This window comes from Crocodylus siamensis, chromosome 2, assembly GCF_052110815.1.
Source record: "Crocodylus siamensis isolate JL-2025a chromosome 2, ASM5211081v1, whole genome shotgun sequence".
NCBI classification, from domain to species: Eukaryota; Metazoa; Chordata; order Crocodylia; family Crocodylidae; genus Crocodylus; species Crocodylus siamensis.
The window spans coordinates 187,957,602-187,970,969 of NC_143396.1; the positions used below are offsets into that span (position 1 = coordinate 187,957,602).

The 13,368-nt window shown below is 40.1% G+C and overlaps 1 protein-coding gene and 1 long non-coding RNA gene across 4 annotated transcripts; one reads left to right on the top strand and one right to left on the bottom strand.

Annotated features, from left to right (window-relative positions):
• Positions 1-314: 314 nt before the first annotated feature.
• CALCB (calcitonin related polypeptide beta) lies at positions 315-6,167 on the bottom strand. 3 transcript variants are annotated; one of them, XM_090034936.1, is made up of 5 exons: positions 6,033-6,167; positions 4,658-4,753; positions 4,167-4,298; positions 1,101-1,285; positions 315-747 (listed from the first exon to the last, which is right to left on the bottom strand). In XM_090034936.1, the coding sequence occupies exons 2-4, from the start codon at positions 4,741-4,743 to the stop codon at positions 1,126-1,128; spliced, it is 378 nt and encodes a 125-aa protein (XP_089891062.1). In that variant the 5' UTR covers positions 4,744-4,753; positions 6,033-6,167; the 3' UTR covers positions 315-747; positions 1,101-1,125. The 3 variants fall into 3 exon arrangements, with proteins under 3 accessions (XP_089891062.1, XP_089891061.1, XP_089891060.1); XM_090034935.1 differs by having other exon boundaries at positions 1,101-1,288; XM_090034934.1 differs by lacking the exons at positions 315-747; positions 1,101-1,285 and adding an exon at positions 1,914-3,290.
• A 2,481-nt stretch (positions 6,168-8,648) lies between these two features.
• Positions 8,649-12,674, top strand: LOC149871487 (uncharacterized). The gene is made up of 3 exons (XR_016440533.1): positions 8,649-8,941; positions 9,567-9,712; positions 12,530-12,674. It is a non-coding gene; the product is annotated as an uncharacterized LOC149871487 (long non-coding RNA).
• The last annotated feature ends 694 nt before the right edge of the window (positions 12,675-13,368 follow it).

Below are 13,368 nucleotides of genomic sequence, written 5' to 3' on the forward strand. Positions count from 1 at the left end.
ATTTCCAAAATATTTGCTGGATGGGGGAGTCTATTTGTGAGTATTTCTATACTACTGGCTTGTAAATATATATGTATATCAAAAGGATTTTTCCTCTATTTTGAACAATCAGCTTTAACTCTCAAAAACCATTTTAGAAACTATATTCAGATAAAACTAGGAAGGGCCATACTGGAACTATCTAGTCTAGAATTCATGTTGGGCTAAGGCCAGATGTTTCAAAAAGCTACATAATAAACTAACAAAAATGAAAAATCAGTTTCTCAATCCAAGTGTATCTAAAATACTTTAATTTTGCGCAAATTCACAAATGATACAATATTGAAGTGTTTTTTAAACATACTGTACAATTATGTTAGTTAAATGTTTTACATCAAGGCACAGCACACCATATTTTACAGATATGCCTTGAGAGGCAGCAACTTAATGTAATCCCCGAGATTTGGCAGTATTGCCAAGATAAATAGCATGGATCACAGATATGCTAGAAGAGAAATAAATAATAGATGCTGTCACATTTTATTTGAAATATAATTGCATATAAAAAGAATATACAATAATTTAACTTGAATAATTAGATTCTCTTTTAATATACGTTAACAGAAGTACTTTGTTTTAAACAAAACATTTTTAAATACTAGAAGGATGCAAAATGAAACTTTATTTGGCCTTGATTTATGGAGAAGAGTTGCAAGTTGCGTTCATAAGAAATCAAAAGGAGTTGATTTATTTCAGTTTCATGGCAATCTGAAAAAAAGTAAATCCAGAATTAACAAAATTCTGATACTGAAATGTTAATACTGTCATAACACATATCCACTGATTAAGACTATTACTTGAACAACACAGCTTTGTTTTATAAATGGGACACACATTGCAACTGATTATTTAAGTAGTACATCCACTGCAAGCTCTCCTTTTACAAAGTTTAAATAATGCACAATTGGAATTGTATCATACATTCGAGTTAGGCATTCTTTGTTTATGATCAAAAAGTGAGTCATCATAAGCCTATTTGTCATTCAAACCACAACTGACACGCTACAGATAACTTTACCAAGAAATGCCTATCAATATCATGTATATTGTAGTGTGTTTACCATATTCCTGGTGTCATTCCATGTTTTATATCTGAATGTCTCTCCTTCGCCTGCCAAAAGCTTTAGATCCCACGTTGGTAGGTACAAAGTTGTTCTTGCCAACTGCTCCTGATCTGCTCAGGAAGTCTGCCAGACGATGGGTCACACAGGTTGCTGTATTGCAAGCCCTTTTCTGTGCTGTTACACTGCTTTTCAAAGAAAAAAAGAAGATGAAAATTACCTAAAGAATATATCAGAGATTCAAATAAAATTAAATTTAAATCAGTAAGGTAAGGTTTTACTTAGAAAAATGTTTCTACAAAAAATGTGATTCAGAGAGTCTGCTCATTATGTCTTAAGGACTTCCTAGTGTGCTAGTATGTTCAGTTTATGGGTTAATAACATGCATTTATTCTACCAGGCTGGCAGACTAAACCACTTCGTGAAAGAAAATGACACTTTCTTTCTTATGCACCCCAACAATAAAGGTTCTGTATACCAAAGGATGCCTTGGTTTCACTTGCCAACTCCATTACCTCCAGCAAATAACAAAATAATAAAATGTACACAAGTCTGTTGGTGATAAACAAAGAGGAAGAACATCTAGCTAAGCTGTGCTCCTTAAGTCCTGCAATAATAATGGCATAAAGTAACAAAAACATATTTTAGCTACCCAGTTCAGCACCTAGTCCTCTGAACAACTGTAAGGTGTATGATCCTGCTCTTCCTGAGCAAAAATGAAGTCTTGAGTAGACTTGAGTTCAGTAGGGTCAGGAGTTCACCCAACAAATAAATCTGCTGGTTAAAAAAGGGATCTATTTGGGGGAGTGGGGTTACATTTCAGAGTTGAACTGCACTTACATTAAAATTGTGTCTATTGTATGTATTTGACTGTTTTTTTTCTGATCCAGCAAAACCATTAAACAAGAATAATCCCATTGACTTCAATAGGACTACCCACTTGCTTAAATCAAGGCATACAGTTAATTTTTTTTTTACTGGATTTGGGTCTTTATATACATTAATTCTTCTTATTTTTTGTTCAAGTTAATGTCCTACTGAAATGAACGGGAATGTTGCTCAAGTTAGGACTTCATTAGAACAGAGTTCTTAAATCAGCAAGAAGAAACATCATTGGCAACAGTACAATCTTTTTTTAACAGGTCTCTGTTTAAGAAATATATATGGAAAGAGTTTAAAAATGGGTAAAGAGGCAAACATGGTGTCACAAAGTTACTCAGATAGCCAATGCATCAGCATGAAGAAATTTAATGTAACTAGTTCTAAATAAAATAAAAGAAGAATATAAGATTTCTTACCTGGATGACTTCAATGAGAACATAGTTTTAAACTGGATTATATTTCTAGTATTTTGCTAACTACTTAAGGCATGCGGTTGAATCCTTTGCCATTTCAAAGACTTAAAAGGGTCCACAAAAACTGTTTTACTAGAAAAAGATGGTGTGTTTTTTTACACATACCTACCTATTGAAATAATTCTAAACTGTCTGAGAGTTATGCCTTTATATATGCACTTAGCAAAAGTGTTCTACTATTCTTAAATTAACTTACTATACAACTTCTGCATTGTATTGACATTCCTGAAGATGGATTTCTCTAGCAATCTCAGATGCCAAAACAAAAAATTAAAACAACAGACCTAATCCTTATAGAAAAATAGGTTTATTGAACAAGTGCATGAGCAGGCATGAAAGAAGAGTTTATTTGTACATGAAGTAGCCAGAAATGAAAAGCTTCATTTAGAGTTTTTTAAAATAAATGTCTAAGAAAATCATTTGAAATCTTAAAGCAATGCTGTTCATTCGTATTTATTTTATTTGGCATATGCTTGCTATTTCTAACTTAGTATGTTATGTTCTTTATCTTCCTAACTGAAAGTCCATCTCAAATATTCTCTGTCGAAAACAGAATCAAAAGAACATAGTAAAGTTAGCAATCAAGGTTAGATCCACATGCATCAAGTTAAAAAAAAAGGGTAGAAATAAGCATGTCTAGTTGTTTCCTAGGGATTCCCCATAATTTGCATAGCGCTCATTTTCCAGGTCATTCAGCACATTCCTTTTCTTGCCAGGAGTTCCAGCCCCGACGTCAGTACGAGGGTAAGTTTGCAATTTGTGCAATTCTTGAGACAGTTTGCCCAGTACACAAGTACTCAGACTGGCACAGCGTTTGGAAATGGGTCTATCCAGGCTGCAGGAGGGAAAAAAAAAAAAAACACATGCCAAAAAAAAGTAATATAAACCATGCACAGTCATGCATTACATTCCTAGATGACTAACTGTAGCTAGAAGACAAAAAAGAAAAATAGAAAAACCTCCCCCGTACACTCATTTCATGCAAGAGGGGGGTCCATACAAGGGGAAGTACATCAGAAAGGGCACGCAATTTATCGTGGATTAAATTAATATTGTTTTGTTGAACAAGCAAGTCACTTAGCTTTTTAGATATTAGCACTTAGAAGGCAAGATGCTAGCAGTTAAAAAACAGGAAACTTCTCTTTCAGTGTATCCAACATGCTGTTCAGTTTCTCATTCATCATCATGCCTTGCAATAGGAGTTCATTAAGGATAATGCAAATTTATACTTGCATGCCTTGGCTTTCTGGGAAAGGATGGTGCTACGTGCATTAAGGGGAAAGCCCCAACTTCTGCCAATGGCTGTCCATGCCTTACAATAGCATGCATTTTCACGACAGAGAATTCAAGAGTGATTAAACAGCCCTCAGCACTTCCACCATTAAACATACCTCTTGCTGTCATATTTTAACACAACCCCTTTCAAGTTCAACTCGCCCTCCAATGGCTTTTTTATTTTCTTTCAGTTGTGAAAAACAGATAGAAGCAGGTTAACTAGGTGGAAACCATTCTCCTGATATTGACATGAGAAACAGCTCTGTAATATTGTCCCTTTTCAAATATTGTATAAAGTCATCCACAGTCCCAGGTGAGAGGTAAGTCTTAGCCTGTCCGAGCATCTGCTGAGGTTGCTCTTGTTGAGAAATCAAATACACACAGGCGTCCAATTTCCCCAGTGCCTTGCACATATCCCCAGGGCTGCAGTCCTTACCTATTCCCTTCAGTCACTTTTTCCAGGTCTTCTACTGTCATCTGTACGAATTCTTTCACCAATGCATTTAATAACCTCCGAGCTTCGTAATCACTGAGTGTCACTCGATCTGTCATAGACTCTAAGCCAGGTCTAGGTGGAGACAAGTGATACTGCATGAATATAATCCTGGCTTTTGCAGGGAATCTTGTATAGGATGAGATAGATGGAAGAGCTCTTTTATGCATTCTTCCTTATTACCAGAGTGTCTTTAACTGATAGACTTGAGTAGCTTTGACTTGATTTTAACTTATATTACCTCTTCACATGTTAGATAAGTAATCTATTATGTGTTCGCAAATATATAACTCAAACTTACAAGATCTAGGGATTTTTTTCACTTTACCATAACCCATGTCCTATCTAAAGCAGTAAGAAATACTAAATATTGCTACACTGTTCAGATAAAGTACCTTGAAATTCATAAACGTCCACAGCTCTCTGCTTCTTACCTGAGTGGGGCTGCCTGGAAACTATCCATCTGGCAAACAACCAAGGCATAAACAGCAAGGAAAGATGAAATCTTCAGCATAACCATAATGTCCTCTCTATAACAAAGAGTTACATCAGTGGCCATTTTCAAACCCCCTCAGTTCTATCAGATGTACTTAAGAGTACATCTTTCTCTACATACAAAACTTCACACTAACTCATTGGGTTTTTTATTGCTTTTTTAATCATTATCTTTGAATTTGTCTTGGCTATTGATCTTCTATTTTTATCTTCTTATTTTTTTCAAATATCTTAGGATAACTATATGTATTTGAATTGTACTCCTTGGCGTTTTTCAGTATTATAATTCTGTAAAGTTAATGCAGACCCATCTTCAAACTGGCATTGAATATCTGACTATAGCTAGAGAATTACATATCATTTTATGTGTTTAATGTGTCAAATATCAGTTGGACAAAATAGCCTCTCAAGGATAGCACATGTCAAGAAAAAACACAAAAGTAATTCAGATATCAACATATTCCATGGCCATGTTCTGTAGACTAATTTGAATATGTGCAGTATTTAATTTTACAGTATTTAACAGTAAGCACAATTACATTAAGGAGTGCTCATTTCTTGATCTAATTGACTCACTAATATCCCCTGTCAAATGCACATTAGATAAGATTAGAAAAACTGGATGATTTAATTTTACCAAATAATCTCAAATCGCAGACTAACAGAATGAGTCAGTCAGAAGAAAACTTGATTCAAAGGATAAAAATAAAAAATGATTATATTTTAAAGAATTTGTCTCTGCCACCCACCTTTAAATAAAGTATATTTAACCTAATTTCAACCCATTATTACCTGCCACATATATTGTTGGCTAACATAAAATGTAGGATCTCATTTTCCAGACCTTCATAGGATTGGAATTTACATACAAATTTTATATTACCATTTCACAACAGATCTTATGAGAAGCTTAAGATAATTAGAAAAGAAAATAAGCTCTTCAACCCAATCATGTAAAAGAGGCTGGTTTGTTTGTTCCCTGGAAAATGTAATAAGGTGTACATTCTCATTTCCTTACAAATATTATAAGCGCTATAAGTGGATAATTTTACTGGCTTCTGCATGGCTTTTGTTCACCTGTTTTTTAAGGAAGCCTGTAATGAGGAACTTAGCAGCCCCATATACAATCCAACCAGTTGTAAATGAGACCCTCTCTGAAAGCACAGGCAGAACAAACTGTAATAGAATAAAGCATCACTAGCTGTAACTGAGCATCAAATCCTGCCTTAGATCACAGGCAAGCCTTGCAAATTCAGCTGCGGTGAAGAAGACTTAGCAAACTCTAAATTTTAAAAGACAGAAACCCACACTTACCTTGCAATGCAAAGCTTCTTAAGAAACAGTAAAATGTGCTGGGAGTTTCCTCAATATATGTTTCTAAATCGTGATGCTGTTCAATGCCCGAGTACTCCCTTTTATATCTACCGCCAGGGAAAAAGTGTGTAGGCGTTCGCCCAGCCCCCGCCAGCCAATCGCATGATCTGTTGGCAAAACGCAACCAATCCGCAACTGAGTTTGAGACTCCAAGCTCTCAAATTACGTCATCTTCCAGTCACTGAGTATTCCATTCACAAAAATTTGCCAGTCATTTGGCTGGATCTCCTGGGTTGATTTGCACTGAGGTCATTGAACTGAAAAAAAGGGGGGGGATCACTTCAGACAATTAATGAAAAGTAAGGGAAATCGTCTCGAGCCATTAATAATGTACAGTCCACCCCGCTTCCTCCCACCCCTTCAAAGTACCATATCTTTTTAATGAAAACTTCAGAGGACAGGTTATTTACTTATTAGAAGCGACATCTACTGCAAAAAATACTGCATTGCAGACCGGGCTGGGGAAGGACATGGGGAAACGATGGATTGTCATTCCTTTTTCCACCCCGCCTTGCAAAAGAGCTGGGTAGGTGGGTGGGAAACAGTATCTGCAGGACTGGTTCCAACGCTTTAGTAAGATCGCTTAATGTTTTGTAACAAATAAGCGTTCAGAAGTCAGGCTGTTTGGGGAGAGTTTTTCTGTGTGGCTGAATGAGCTCAGTCGTGCTCCCCTGGATCTTGGGGTGCCCCCGGATGCTAAGCTCATAGCAGAGCAGCGCTTTCCAGCCCGCACATGAGACTCACTTGGTGGGTTAAGGCTTTGACAACGGGTTAAGATTTGGGAAGAACTATATGCTAGACTGTGTGTGTGTATATAACGATTTATACATATATATATATTTTTTTCCCAAAGACTAAAATGTCTCCTGACTCCAGAAGTGCTAAATGTTCGCGACCCCCCGAATAGGCAGTGCTGTGGATCCCATATTTTGGGTCAAGTGTATGAGGTTCATAGAGGGGGGGATCGGGTTTAAAAATAACCCCCCACCCCCAAAAAAAACCCAAAAAAACACAGCAGGGCCTGATGCTTGCACAGATTTCAATGCGCTCAAGATCAGGTCCTGAGGCTGCATTGAAGAGAAGGGACCAGTGGAGAAGAGCCCCGTTTCCCCACCTCCCCGCTCCCTCTTGTGAAAGAATCGCCCACCCTGAGCTCTTGTCGGGACCCTGAGAATCACCTCGGGGGGAATGGGGCAAACAAACCACCCCCACTTCTAACCTGCCCTGTTTCCCCTTGGCCCTGTAACTAAAAGGCATCCTCCTAGGGGAACCCTGTGCTATCTTGGTGTGGGGGCAGCTGAGGGGAAACGCTGCTTAAGGCTGGAGGCGGGGGAAGCTGCCTCCCCCTCGCATAACACCCCCAGCGCACTGCTGGCTGATCCCCCAGCCCCCTTGGGGAGCGATGTAGCGCCCGGGTATAAACCAGGGCTGCTTCAAGCTGCTCCCTGGCAGATCTGGAGGGTGGGGCGTGCTTTGCTCCTTGCTTATGCTGTGAACTTGGACTTGCACTGGCGGAAACGGCGCGGGGGGAGGGGGGGAGAGTTTATGGCAACCCCGGGAGCTGCCCAGGGTGGCCCCTGGCCCGGAGGAGTGGCTGCGAGAGCCCCGATCTCTTTTTCGCAGCAAATTGGCAGCAGCCAGAGGAGGACAGACTCGCTTGAGCACCTTCCCTGGGCGGGGAGGGCGGCTGGCAGGTGCTCAGCCGCCGCCAGGCGGGAGCCCTGATGTATGCCTTGCCATAAATAGGGGCGGCAGTGGCAGGTGCCTGGGCCCCCGCTGGAGGGGCCCGGAGCTCTGCCAGCTGCGCCGCCCCCGGCCCCGAGCGGCAAGCTCCAGCTGCTTCCCCGGCCCCGCAGCTGCATCCGCAACCGCAGTGGAAGAGCCGCTGCCATCTCCAGGCTGGGGGTGGGGGGCCATGAATCACTCTCTAAGGGGCTGTCAGTGGCGGTCCAGCCGGCCCAGTTTGCACAGCTGCCGGTGGAGGAGAGAGCACGGCGGGGCGATCTCTCCCTGGGAAGCAGCGCTGAGGTGCGTACTTTCTGCAGGGGGGCGGAGGGGGGTCCTCTTCCTTTCAGGCTCTGCCAATAGAAGAGTGTGTGTGTGTGCCTGCCTCCCCACAAAACAGCCTGCCTTTTCTTCTCCCTGGACTGAGTGTTCACTGCCCTCCTGGAGGAGTGCGTGGGGGGATGTGAGATGTGAGGCTGTCCCTTCCCCTTTGCTTGCCAGGGCAGCCTGCGCTTACTCAATCAAGCCCGGTTCTGCTCCTTCCCCTTGCCTCCTCCAGCCCTCACGTGAGATCCCGGAGCAGAACAGGGAAGACAGGAGATGTCCCCGGGAGGGGAGAGCAGGGAGGCTGGGGGTGGGGAGGCAGCAGAGGGGTCGTCCTCCCCCCGCCCCCCCATCCCTGCCGGGGAAAGGTCCATCAGGCTGATTGCTTCTCAGTGCGGGAGAAAAGAAAGAGCCTCCTTATCGCACCCCAGAGACTCGCAGGCGCTGAAAAGCCCTTCCTGCCTTTCCCCAGCGCTTCAAGTGTATTTGTCGCAGGAGCTGATTCTCCCCAGACCCGCCTTAGGAAATGATCCGCCCGCAGACAGCAGGAGAAAGGTAAAGGTAAAGGCAAGCGATTGCTCAGCGCACGCAGACAGCTTGAGAGCCTGCGAGATTCCCAAAGAGCCGCCGGCCGCTGACACCGCCTTAGGTGGAGGGGAAAAACCTAAGGGAGCCGGGCTAGCTCAGCACCCCAGGCTCAGCGCGGGCGAGCGCAAATAGCGGCTTTCAACAGCGACCTGAAGCGCTGGCCGCAATTATACCTGCATGGAAACATGAGGCTCCCTGTATGGGATAGGAAGGTTAACACATTCCCTCTCCTCTGACACATGTATAATATATGATTGTTCCATTTACTTAATGGGATCACACACACACACAACCTCTACCCTTATTTCTTTGTTTCTCAGACTTTGAAACCACCGTCCTATATATGCCTGAAAAGAAAACCTGTGACTTTTTGCTGTAGGTTGATTATGAAACTCTACGCAAATATATATATTCTCTCTCTCTCTCTCTGTTTCTATCTCTCTATCTCTCCATCTTTAGATAGATAGAGAGAAAGAGATATAGAGTGACTTTCCATAAACCTTTTTTAAATGAATGCCTTATTTAATCGTCTGCATTCTCATTTAAGCATTTTAACTCACGTTTCAGTGCATTTAATTTAATCCTTCAGGGGAAGGGAAAGTAGTCCTGACTGATAGATTTTTTGAGGGACTAGGGCAAATGCAATCCATTTTATCTTTAACTCTAAAGCACACAAATATCAACCCGTGGTACGGAGAGGTTAAAAGATGTATCCTGTCCAAAAGGGTCTTTTTAAATTTTCTGACACTTTTTTTTTTTCATTCCCAATGCCAAACTTCTGCCGTTTCCCTCGGCAGTAATGGCATGGCATACATAATCTTGCTTGCTTTATAACAGGATCGTCACAAATCAGTCTCCGATGTCTCTACACTTTCCAAACCGGCTCGGTGGATTCAAAAGCTAGTAATACTTACAAACCAGAGGGAGCTCCCATGCCTTATTTTAAGGCTACCCAATTCAACTAGAATACGCACTCAGGAGCGGTATGTATATATCATAGGTGCTATGAAGTCCGATTGCCTGAGGTTATAATTTCTTTGCTTACAGAGAGAGTCTTTGATAAAGTTTTTGGTTGTAGCCGAGTTGGTCTAAGGACACTCAAAGAACCTCGCCAGTGTTTGACGAAAGGGTCTAACCGATGTTTATTCATTCCCCTTGTCCACACGCTACAGTGTAGCTAGTCACCAATTTCATTTTATTCAGGGGAACTGATCCAGAAAAAGGATCATCATTTCAAGAGACACAGGAAAGAGTCGCCTGTTTAGAAACTCTGAGATCGTTTTAAAGCTTTTCTAGTGATTTGCAGGATGAGCAAAATATTGATGTAGTGCAGAAAGGCTCAGCACCCGCCTGGGAAGTGCTTGTTATACAGGAAAAAAACAGACCAACTTGTTTGCAGCTGACCTGCTGGTCGAAAAGGAAGCGTCAAACGCTTCAAAAACCTCCTCTGAATTGACGCCAACATTACGATAACACAGAGCCCTTTGCTAAAAGCCATGACAAATGAAAAGAACAATTTGGAGAAATGAAGACGTTGCAACTTGAAACGCAAAAACTGGGCTTTCTTTTCACAGGAAGCCACTGGGAGGGTTTGGGGTTCTTTTAATATCCTTATTTATGATCATTATTATTCAGCTTTGAAATATTTTGCTTGTCACATTAATGGGAGTGTCCTTTAAACTGCCCATTCATGACATTTATTTAGCAAGACAATTTATCTTGGGAGAGGAATGAGCCTGTTTCAGCTAAGATCTATAGCCTCTACTTCCGAAACGACTTGTTTTTTCTTTAAATCATTCTGTCCTTATTTTCAACTAATCCATTGCTTCATAAATCTTTAACATACCATATACTACTGTGTAAAGAAGCGTCTAGTCATTATATGAGCCATTTCATCCGCTTGTATACTTAGGCAAGTAGCTCTCAAATCTATTTGGTTAAATTAGTCCATTTTCCAAATCAAAGATGTTTTAAAACTAGATCCGTGTTTTCTTAAGTGTACATATTCTATTTTACAGTGTGTTAACTGTATCTTCCTTCTGATGTAGAATACCGCTTTTTTACTTTAAAACATCCCTTGCACTTGAGATAATATATTCAGTACTTGTTAATATTAACATTAATAAGAATAAGGATAATAATGATAATAAGAAGAATGCTTATCTTATCACAGCTTGAGGGTGCTTCAGAGGACACCAGCCAACTAGTCTTTCTGTCAGTGCAACTCAGCTTCGATCTGGACAGTAATCTGGTTACGAGCTAGCATGTTTTTGAGAGCTGTGGAAGAGATCGAGGGCTGTCACAGGATAATGGGATCCTGTAGTCAAACAAGCAGGGACGTAGAGGCAAATTATTTTTCTGTGTTTTTATCACAAACTAATCAGAAAAGCAATACAACTTACCGAGACTTTCCATTCCAACGAATTTCTTGCTGTGTTAGTCAATGACTGAAATTAGAGCAGATAAAACCGTTGAGGGGGGTGGATTTATTGTAGTGTCAACGAAAATATAGTTCAGATCGATTCTCGCTTGAGAAAGCAACTGCTATAAATCAAGACCCTTAAGTAAAAGGAATCTTTTTAAAAGCAGATTTCTTTTGTCAAGTTCATAGGTAGAAGCCTAAGAGTTCAAGAAGTAGATAACAAGATTTCAAGTACGAATTGCCCCATCATTAAAATCCTTAAAATCAGTTGTTTAAGAATTTTTAGCTAACACATTTCAAACGACCATTTTCCCTAGTATAGACATTCCCATTATGTTAACTGATCGTCCTTAACAGCCCATCCAGCTGACCTTATGATAAGCGACATAATCAGCTTACCCCCCCCCACCCCACGTTGGTGTAGTGTTACTTTACACAAAGTAAACTTCCACAGTAAGCAAACCTTTAAGCCAAACAAAGCAGCTGCACAAGAGGCAAAGACACAGAAACCCACATTATGACCCTTATTTATATAGATCCAGTGAGCTGTGTTGGGAAGTATTTAGGGAACCAAATTTGTATCCCCATTCTTTTCACTCTAGCTGTGTATCATACAAAGTTTACTTGGACCCTACTTGAACTTTATGCAGGTAGAATGAATTTCATCATAAAATAGTGTCTATATACAATCAGCCATACTCTTTCCATAAAAATAGTCTAAGTAATATTTAAATGGCCATACTGGACAGACTCCAGTATCCTTCCTGCCCAGAATAGGATGCCTTAGAAAAAGATGCAAAAAATCTTAAAGAAGGAAGTTCTGTTATAGTTTGCACCCCATGGAAGTCTCATCCCAATATCTAATAGCTAGAGATTGTCTTAAGCATGATGTTTCCTCTATCTCCCAAAGTGTTATTAGCATCAGATACTGTCAATAACAACAGAATAGATGTTTACAACAGTGAGTGTTTAAACCCTTCTCCAGTCCTATTTCTCAGATCCAGGACCAGGTCTGGACCAGATGTAAAGGGCATCTATTCTACTGAAATAAATAAAGTTTCACTTATTGTTAGCAGAATTTGTCAGCAGTTACCCTATAAAATCTCCAGAAATTTCCTGAGCTTTGCAAGTGCTGTGATTGATACCCAGGTAAAAGAGTCCTCTCTAATAACCATGGAAAGCTGAATCGGGTGTTTTCAGCCACTCCTTAGTCAAGACTGGAATCCAAGAGACCAGTCAGTCCAAATACCTATTATAGAAATTGGGAATGAATAAATGAGTCAATGAACTTGGAAGCAGATTGGGTTTTTCCCAAATGTCTATTTTTTAACCCTGGCTTATATATTGAAACTAATGATGATTACATTTTTTTTAAAAGGGACATTGCTCTCTGCCAATTCTTTGAATGGTAGAGAAAACAACAAGAAAAGAGAGAAGATGCATTTACTTGGAACGAGGGAGAACACCATTTTGTAGATCACTAACTATAAGAATATATAGAATTCTGTAAAGCTCACACAGATACTTCAGGGATAGGGCAGCAAAAAACATAAAGTGGTAAACTTGACCAATAAAATAGATATCTTTGCAATGTGACCCGTTTTTCTATCTAATCTATCATACTCTTTGTAGCTGTATCTGTCACCCAGAGGAAGGATTTGAGTAGCTTGTTTGTTTTTTTTTCATAATCTATTGTACTGGACCAACTGGACAAATATGACCAATAAATACTTAAATAAACCCTTGTTTCTTGCATATGTCCTGGGCCATAATGGTTGCAACAACACTCCAATCCTGCTCAGAGAAAAAAAAGAAAGAAGTCCAAGGAGTAGGAAATCTTCCTCCTTTCTAGGATAACAAAAAATAAACAAACTTAAGTCAAGAAGAACAGGAAAGTGTCTATAGGACTTGCAATTGATAAAAGGGAGCTTCATGCATTACAGTGGCCATAAGAAAAGGATGCTTTCCAAATCTTCTAGTGATTTCTACAGTGATAAAGTAACTAATATTTAATTTCATGGAAGCATTTTCCTTTGCTCTTGGGTTTTGTAAAAGCTTGGGTAGAATTTTTTTTTTTTTTTAATAAAACCTATATTTGGGACCAAATTTAATTCAACACAACCTTTTTTTTTTTTTTTAAGAATAAAAAGCATCTTCTAAAACAAGATGATCAGGTTTTCTTTCATTTTTTGATAAGTTTAGCCTATGGGAAAGGGG

Coding starts and splice junctions, on each gene's coding strand:
- CALCB (XM_090034934.1), bottom strand. CDS start 4,743: ATGGTTATGCTGAAGATTTCATCTTTCCTTGCTGTTTATGCCTTGGTT. Junction 4,299..4,657: donor TTCCAGGCAGCCCCACTCAG/GTAAGAAGCAGA, acceptor GTCTCCACCTAG/ACCTGGCTTAGAGTCTATGA. Junction 3,291..4,166: donor AAAGTGACTGAAGGGAATAG/GTAAGGACTGCA, acceptor TCCCTCCTGCAG/CCTGGATAGACCCATTTCCA.